The 9,366-nt window shown below is 51.8% G+C and overlaps 1 protein-coding gene across 1 annotated transcript in view; it reads right to left on the bottom strand.

Moving 5' to 3' along the window:
• Positions 1–7,446: 7,446 nt before the first annotated feature.
• Positions 7,447–9,366, bottom strand: part of LOC103173137 (protein phosphatase 1 regulatory subunit 15B-like) — a 6,446-nt gene continuing 4,526 nt past the window's right edge. Inside the window, exons 2-3 of the mRNA XM_007885803.2 lie at positions 8,480–9,366; positions 7,447–7,670 (exon numbers count right to left, since the gene is read on the bottom strand). Of these exons, the coding sequence (XP_007883994.2) occupies positions 7,467–7,670; positions 8,480–9,166 (891 nt within the window). The 5' untranslated portion in view covers positions 9,167–9,366 and the 3' untranslated portion in view covers positions 7,447–7,466. The remainder of the gene's footprint in view (positions 7,671–8,479) is intronic.

Here is a 9,366-nt window from a genome sequence, read left to right as displayed (position 1 = left end):
ATTATAAAGCGCTGACACAGACCCGATGGGCCGAATGGCCTCTCTCTGCGCTGAAATGTTCGAAGATTCTAACGTCCTGTGAAGTGCAGCGACTGTGCGTATGTTGCGGGAGAAACGAGGCAGCGGGACACCGAGGGAGATACCCTTCTCCCCCCCACCCCCACTCCCCCCCCCGACAATTTAGCACAATAAGTGGAATCTGTTCCAGTACAAAAAAAACCTTTGAAATTGGTAGAATATTTTATTACAACAATCAGGTTTGTACAGCACTACTAACCGCGTTCCGTCTGTACAACTCTGTATATAAGCAATAACATTGTTCCTAGAATATACGGTTACTCTTACAACAAAAAGATGGTTTAATAAGGGTTTTTTTTTTCCTTTCCCTCCCCTCTCCTCCTCCTCCTCCTCCTCTCAAAACTCCTTTAATTTCAGTGTTTGTTACCAAAGGAAACAGTACTCGTCAACCAGACACCTGCTGAAATTTAAATTTTAATTAAGATTACACAGCACACTTCAAACGTCAATAATCTGAGAGAGAGAGAGAGAGAGTGAGTGAGTGAGAGAGACTGAGAGAGAGAGAGAGAGATAGTGAACGCACGATCTTACCTCAACGCCAAACTTATATTAAGTTTTTTTTGGGGGTGGATTTCAAAGACTGACACACAACGTATGTATTGTGCCGCTCTCTGACTGTGGACAGGCAGTTACTTTTGTGGGTGGTGGGTGGTGGGGGGGTGGTGTGGGGGCTGAAGGGAAACACTGAGAGATCATCCATCCATCCATCCTTAATTTCAGCAAATATGGGGGGGGGGAGAGGGGTGGGAGTCGGGGAGAGAGAGAGAGAGAGAGATGGGTTGGATTTCAAATGGGACGCCATTAATTCTTTCTTTGCTCCCCCCTCCCTCCAGGTACGGGATGAGTTGGCTTTGCTTATTGAGAGCACGAGCGCAAAAGCTCTGAACCCAATGCCCATTCCTTCCATTGTTTCCAACCGACATTCGCCGTATAATTGCTACGGGCAAAGAGGGGGAGAGAGAGAGAGAGAGAGAGAGAGACAGAGGCAGTCATAAAGGGAAAGAGAATCAGAGAGAGAGAGAGCGAGAGACAGTGGCACACAGACAGACAGACAGAGACAGACACACACACACAGACAGACAGAGAGAGAGAGATGCACAGAAGAGAAAGGGGACCGACCGAAGCAGAACGACAGAGACGAGAGAGGGAACGTGGCACTTCCAAGACAATACCCAACGGTTTCCATTTCAAGTTCGGCGCCAACCCCTCAAATGTCCCCACAAAGGACCCCCCCACCCCCCCCCCACACACATTGCCCTACTTCCTCTCCACCCACAACCCACGTCTTGTCTGGGAGGCCAGAGGTGGACTTGACGGTCCGCCTCCCATTGCCCACACTTTTAGCACAGGACGGTTTATGCAGCAGTTATTAACCCCCCCCCCCCCCCACAAACACACACACACACACACACACGGGAGCCGAGTGCATCTGCCAAACGATAACCAGTTTCAAAGATGTATTGAGGTCCACCCTCTTCCCACCTGCTCCCCCTAATTTGCTTTGCAGGTGTTCAAGTCCACCATGCATCGTTTTCACTGGGGGGGGGACGGGACGGCGGTGAGGGGGTGAGGAGAAAGCGAATGGACCACGTTAGAGGGAGGGAGCGCGGGAGATGTAAACTTAACCCTGAACAACAAAGGCAGCGAATGCAATTCACACAAGGCCATGTTGTACACCAACACGCGCCGCCTCTTCCCCCCCCCCCACCCACACCCCTCCCACAAACCCAACCACCCACCGCCCCCACCCCCAGGAACTCCTGGCCATACTCCGCTCTCCACACCATCCGCAGTCGCAAACTACCGGCACCTCAGACTTGGGTCAAGATGTTCATTCGGTTTAAACACACGAGGGTTGAGATCCTTTGAAATCCAGTCAATTTCAACCCCCCACTCGCCTTCCCCCCCACCCTCAGCATCTCTCTCTCTCCCCCCCCCCCCACCACCACCACCCCCTGCGCATACACACACACGCACACACACGCTAAGGTCCGAATCTTTTTTTTTTGCAATATTCTAAAACAACTTCATTATGCACAAAAAAAGATTTTTTTTTTCTTCTTCTCCAATATGAAAATAGATAACTCGCCATTTAATATTTAACACTGATCATCAGCTCATGGTATCAAAGGTAAGTGGCTTCCGGCAGTCTGCAAGTCAAAGGGGAACAAGCTCACCTGAGTGTACTTAGAACTACGTAGCATCTAAGTAGTCTCTCTCTCTCTCTACCCCCCCCCCCCCATCACCCCCCAAAGAAAAGTTCTGGGTTGGAAGAGATAGAGAGGGAGAAACACGTTATAAGTGCCTTCGCTCATAATCAGTCACTGACCACAATCATGTTGGGGGTCTGGGACGATCGGGAGGCATTTTAAGATAACACCAGCAACCCCCCCACCCCACCCCACCCCCACCCCCTCTCTGTTCCTCCACCCCCAGGAAAAATGGAAATAAATCCCATAACGGTTTCGGAAGGAATAGCGACTGAATGCATTTGGCTCTTTCTTGCAGGAAGTGGGTTAAGAGCAGGAGAGGATGGCAGAGACTCGCTCGAGGGGGGGGTCTTCCTGGGGGGGGGGGGGGTAGCTGGTGAGACAATCGGTTCAAAACCATCTCCACCACCACCCGCCACCCCTCCCACCACACAAAACACCCCCCCCATCCATCCGTAAAAGTCTGTCTCGCTCGGTCCTCTCATACGCTATAAAGACCAGGGGGTGTGGCAGAGTTTGGTGGGATATGGGGTGGTGGGGGGGGGGGGGGGGGGGAGTTGGGTTGGGAAGAGGAAAGGATGGGAAAGAAGCCGAGAGGGTAAACTGACACCATTGCACCTTCAGCCACACACCTCCCACCTCTTTTCCAGAGCGATTTATTTGACGTTCGCAATCACACGGGAACCCCCCCCCCCACCCCCCACCCACATTACCCTCTTCTCATCTCGACATTATTAAAGAAAAATTGAAAGATCGCTCTTTGACATGGATAACGCCGGGGGGGGAGGGGGGGGAGGACAGAGGACAGAGAGAGAGAGAGGGTGTAAAGAGAGAGAAGGTCAATGACTTTAGACAGAAACCTAACGACAGATTAATCTATAAGCAAACACTCGCTTTTGGAACAGTGTGGGGGGGGGGGTTAGGTTTGCAATGTCCTGTAACGACCACCAATTCAACTATCGACCTCTAGGTGGCAGCACTCAACGCACCCCTCCCCTCCCCTCACCCCCCCCCCGGTTGAGCAGCACCGTCTTTATCGGTCCGGCGGCCGTCATCGTGTTTCTATTCCAAAATTAGCATCTTCCGAATTCAAAACCCCCCGACTCGAGGTTTTCGATTTAAGGGGTTAAGTCCCGGGTCAATCTTACCGCGCGGGCGGGAGGGGAGGGGGTGGGAGCGGTGGGGGTGGGGGGGTGGGAGCGGGATCGGGAGGTCAACTTAAAAGAGGCCGTTCCAGGCACTCCAAAAATCGCTCGCCGCCCGAGAGGAAAGAAATGCCGGCGGCCGGAATGGCCGACGGTTTTACGTCAACGCTTTCACCGATTCCCCGCAAAGTCAACCCAGAACATCCCTCCTGTTTAATACCGACACTGCAACGCTCCCCTCCTCCCTCCCTCCCTCCCTCCCCCCCCTCTCTCTCTCTCTCTCTCCCCCCCACCGACATCCCCGCTGGTTTTTTTTTTCCAGCTATAAACCACTTTTTCCGCCCGGACTGGACTTCTGACGATACGGAAGCGAAAAAAAAAAAAGTTTCTTTTTCTTTTTTTTTAAAAAAAAAACCTAAAAGGAAATCGATTCTCACTCTGGACTGAAAACGCCCGACCAAAACGCACGTTGTTTCGAAGCCTTAATATATCCGAGAGACCCTGACACTGCCCCCACCCCCCCCCCCCCGAGAGAGATCTTGACCCAGGTACCCCTCTCCCACCCGTCCAACCATCAACTCACGGACCCCAGTTCCCCCCCCCCACCACCGAACGGCGCTTACGGTGAGAAGGGGGAGGGGAATGGGAGAAAACACCTCTGTACTTCGCGAGATAAATTAAGAAAAAAAATATTTAAACTCCCCCCCCACCCACCTTCCCGATCCTACCCACCCCCACCCCACCCACCCGAATTAGAGAGGAAACGTACTCAGCCCTCTGTTCCCACTCCGTGCCGCACACACCGTTAATTTCAGACGCCTGCCACATTCTCTGAGCCCATGAGCTGATGATAAGATTGTATTGCTGGTTTATTATAGCCCCCTCCCCTCCCCTCCCGCCCCATTACTCCCCCACCCCACTCCCCCTCCCCGCCTTCGTTTGTGAATCAGTGCAGCTGAGAGGTTGCTCTGGGAAGGTGATGGCTGGCTTTTCACGGTCACTCCTGCCAAGCAGCGGAGAGAGAGGGAGGGAAGAGGGACGGGGCAGGGGCGGGGTGGGGGGCGGAGGAGAGGGGGGGGGGGGTGAAGAGACCAGCTCCCAAAATCAGAGCGGGGCACGAACCCCAGGGGTGGGGCTTCCGTTCAGGGCTGGACCGACAAGCGCCTTCCTCGCACACTCCGTCCACAGCGTTACCTAGGAACGGAAACAGCACCCGTCACCGTAACACAGTCACAGCACACAGTGCAGTGACAACAACAACAACAACAACAACAATCCTTGCACTTGACACAGCGCCTTATCACGTCTCAAAGCGCCTGACAGGATGCACTGTAAAGTGCAGTGACTGTGTGATTTGTGGGCCAAACACAGCAGCCAAATGCGCACAGCGTCGAGTGAACAAATTTTTTTTTTTTTGGACATTTTATTTCAGAAGGGATTGTTACCCTCGGAAAAGCGATCCACCAATCGACTAACAACCGGGTTCCTACCTACCGCCGGGAAACCGAGGCGCACGTGTGTGGAGTAAGGAAACTTGCGTAACTTTTCGCCCTGACTGCCCGGGAACAGTTTCTCTCTTAATTCCCTTAACACCCGTGTGTGTGTGTGAGAAAAATATACCGTGCACTTTAGCTCGACTGTGAAGGGTCAGGAACTCATTCCCGGTGGTGGGGGAGTGGGGGGGGGTGGTAGGGCCCGGGACGGACGGAAGGACAGTAATACCGCCCCCTCCTCCGCACTCCACTCACTTGTTTTCTGTCGTCGCAGACGTCTTGTCCATTGAGCCATTCAGAACGGGACAGGCTGCCTTGGGAGTCCTCATCTCCTCCTCCTGTGCCTTTGGCGTGCTGCTGGACACACAACCACAGCCGTTAGGTAAAGGAACTCCTCTCCTTCCTTATCCCCCACACTCGCTCTCCCCCCCCACACTCACAACATACAGACATAATTACAACACTCACGCGTAGTCAACCCTTGTCTGAGTTGCTCTCCTCACTCCAGCAAAACACTCTAACCCCCTCGGGCTCTCCACCAACACTCCCTCATTCGAGTGACCGACGGTGGTGGTGGTGGTGGTGGTGGTGGTGGGGGTGTGGGTGGGCGAGGTGTGAATTGGATCAGGAGCGACCAGCTATAGACTAGGAGTCAAGTCACTGCACTGGGAGCTCTGCTCTGGTCGGGGCGACGCACTCAACGACGACGTTTGCAGTCACACAGCGCCCTTCACTCACTTCACGGCAGTTTGCGAGGATGGGGCTGCGTTCAATCAGCTGCCGAGTTCGCCTCCAAGGCACACAGTCACTGCGCTTGACTGTGTATCCCTCGAAGCGCTTCGCGACTGGAGCAGAGAAGGAGGAGACCCGATGGAGGTCTTCAAAATCACGAGGGGATCCCAGGAGGAAAGCGAAGAGTCAAAAAACAAATGTAACTGGAAATCTCTTTTATTTATCGTCCAGGTGATGACGAGGAGACACTGTATACAGAGGAGCTGAGGTCTCAAGTCATTTTAAATAAAAAAAATACACAAATAACTTATCAAATATATAAACATGTCGGTTCACATCTCCCAATACATAAGAACTTTTACCTGGTGTTCCTCCAGTGTTTGACTTGCAATTTTTACAGTGTCCTTTAGGTAGTCTGACGTCTCAGTGCTTCACAGCGATGGGTTAAGTAAGGGGTTGGGGGGGAATTTACTGCTCATTGCCAGAGCCCCTTGGCCAAGCGATAGCCCAGTCACTTCACACCAACGCCCCAGCTGAAGGACTTACTGCAATCACAGCACATCGCAGCGCCGAAGCGGGCCGATTGCTCCCGTCTCGTCTGCCCTGGTTATTTCTGCACCGAAGTCACTTGGTCTCTTCTCCCTCCTCCTTTCCCAGCGCCGTGGAACATCCTCCCGAAGGGAAGGGCCCTCCCGACAATCGGAATTTTGTGCTGTGCTGCGTTCCCTTCGATCGGAAGAGGCAAGTTTTTAAAGACTCGACGTAACAGGCCGACCAGCGAGGACGGTTCAAGGTGGAGGCGGGTGAGAAATTTAGCCACTTTTCGGTGGGAATCTTTATCCCAACTCGGGATCGACTCGGGATGTTTGTCGGGACTTGGGAGCAATCGGTCGTCTCTTTCTCCCTCACCCCAGGACGTTCTTGGTCTTGGATGAAGGGAACAATTTGGGAATGTTTGGGAAGTGGGAATAAGAGATGCACTGAGGCGCAGACACTTTCCATATAACAACATAATGATAATAATAATAATCCATTTGATAAAAAAAAGTTGATAAAAGTGTGGAAGACACAACATTTAACAATTCCTTTCTTGCTCCTAATACACTGCCCCCCAACTATAAATAAATTATCTAATTAATAAATAATAATCTTTCCATTTGATATAGCGCCTCATCACATAATTGAGACGTCTCAAAGCGCTTCACATGTAAATACATGAAGCGATATTGATGTTTCCTTCCCAATGTCACTGGAGTGAAAGGGATAATTCTGGCTCCTACCAAGAAATTATTTTCAGCTGCTGTAAGAGTTAAACTCACTCGATTCTCCCCCACCCCCCACACACACCCCCCCACCCCCCAATCCAATCCAAAAGAAAATCTACCTCCCAATTGCTGGCTTGGGCTGTCAGCTGCTTGGAACACTCTCGTGCTTTCCTCAATTATCTGCAACGTGTCAGTGTTGATCACTGAATGACGAGAGATGGGGGAAAAAAAACCCATTCACTTCCGTCCCAGAGAGAGAGAGAGATAATTCCACACGTGTATGAAGCTGGAACTCTCAGTCTGATTTGGAGACTCCGCAATGGGTTTCAAACTTGGGTCAGAACCCGAACTGACCCCCTCTCTCCCTCAATAAAATGATCTAAATTCCACTGTCTCTCCGAAACCACTCCATCCTTCCCCCGAACCCAAACCCCAAACCCCAAACCCCAAACCCGGTTAAATCTAAGAAACAAGACATTTTCCAGTTGGCGGTTTGTTTTTTTCGAGTGCGTTTTTTTGGGGGTTTTTTTTTTTTTGAATCATTTATTCCGCATAAAGCTCTGCCCACACAGCGTCTCTGTGCTTCTGCTCGAAGCACCGTCCGATGATGGTCTCTGTCTCCGCGATCCGCCGCTGAAATCTGCACCGGTCTCGGCCACACTCCTCCCAGGGACCTTTGCGGGCGGCCCGATAGGCGAAGGACCAGGTGATCATCCGATGGAGTTCGACATTTGGAGAAAAACGGACCTGGGAAAAGAGGAAGAGAGAGAGAGAGAGAGAGGGGGGGGGAGAGGGATCAGTCACTTTCGTTCATCGCAAATATTCCTTGTGTTCCAAGTCTTTCCCCCCCGTCGAGACGTCTCAAAGCGCTTCACGGGATTTACTATCGTATTAATAATAATCCTCGCATCTGATATCGCACCGTATCACGTCAGCGAAACACCTCGAAACACTCCACAGGATGTATACTGTAAGCGAAGGGCGATGCAGGGCTTTTTCTTCCCAACCATAAATAAATAATAATTTGGCCGCTCAATCCACGCAATTAGTCGCACGTTTTTTTTCCCCCAAAATACAGGGTGCAACTTGCGGTAAATTCTTTGAAGCGCTTTGAGATGTCTGGAGTCAGCTGTAATGAGTCAACGATTCCAACCCGGGCCTGAGTCATCTGTCTGCAATAATTCCTGCATTACGTCACACTTGCATCAGACCAGTTCCCTGGTGACGAGCTGTTCCACCACCCACATTTGGGACAAAAGTTTATTGCAAAGTCATTCCCTTAATTATAAATATTACATATGCCATAAAAAAATTCTGGTTATTACAAAAGATTTCCTCCTCACCCCAAGTTTCCCTCAGTCCTCTCACTCGGGGCAAATATTTCTGGTCACGAGTCTTTGTTTCACGGGGAAAAACTGGCAGTTTCATTCTTTGTTGGTATTATTTTATAATAATTTCCTCCCGTCACGGAACATACTGTCGAGTGGATTGACTGTGTATTTTGTGGGTGAAACGCAGCGGCCAATTAATTGCACACAGAGATGATGGAAATGTACCTTTTTGATGGATTTTGGCTTCTTCCCGTCGCTGTCCTGTTGCTCTGTGGCCGCAAAAGCTTCTCGGATCTCCGCAGGACAGTCTTCTTCCAACCGTCCCGAAGGAAAATCCCAGTCGCTTCCTTCCTTCTCTTCTAGACCTTCCTCCCAAAGCCCCTCATGGCTCGATCTCAACACGGATCCCAATCCCGACCCCGGAATTCTGTTGGGGCCAGCGGAAAAGTCTGTCTCCTTATTGGAATCGCTGCTTGAAGAAAGTGAGTGGCACAGCGTGTTTCTCTCGGTCTTCTCTCGGGCTGTGGTCTCGCCCTCCACAGAGGGGATTTTCTCCCCCTTGGCTGGGGTCTCGGTGTCTGCCATGTTCGGTGTCCTCTGGGGTGGGGGCCCGGCGCGGGCCGAGAAATTCAGGGGATTGTAAGGGTCGTCAGAGACGAAGAAAGACTCCCAGAGATCATCAGCTTCACAGCTGATCTCCTCATCATCATCGCCGTCCGAGTCTTCCCAATCGGTGGACCAGTCACTGAGCAAAGCCCCCTCGTTCTCCCCGAGCCACTCCAGAGACCCTTCGCCCTCCTCCTCTTCCTCCTCTTCCTCTAGCTCCGTGGACCAGTCGGATTCCTGGCCGCTCTGATCCACGGGCGGGCAGATCATTGACAGGATAACAGGGTTGGTGCAGGTGGAAGCCATCTCGTTCTGGCTGTAGCCCAGGGCTGCGTGCTGGCCCAGAGGGCCCCCAGATGTTCCGAGACACTGGCCAGATGTGTTCTTCCTCTGCTCCTCCCTCACCACCTCTTCCCCAGGCAACGAGAGGTCCTCTCCGCCTTTCAATCGGGCGCTGTGTTGGAATAGGATGACTGTATCAGCCAGGAAGTAATACCAGGCACCAG

The sequence above is a fragment of the Callorhinchus milii genome, unplaced genomic scaffold (assembly GCF_018977255.1).
Source record: "Callorhinchus milii isolate IMCB2004 unplaced genomic scaffold, IMCB_Cmil_1.0 Scaffold31, whole genome shotgun sequence".
Lineage (NCBI taxonomy): Eukaryota > Metazoa > Chordata > Chondrichthyes > Chimaeriformes > Callorhinchidae > Callorhinchus > Callorhinchus milii.
Note: the sequence above shows the minus strand (reverse complement) of the source record. Positions and strands in the feature narration are given on the sequence as shown.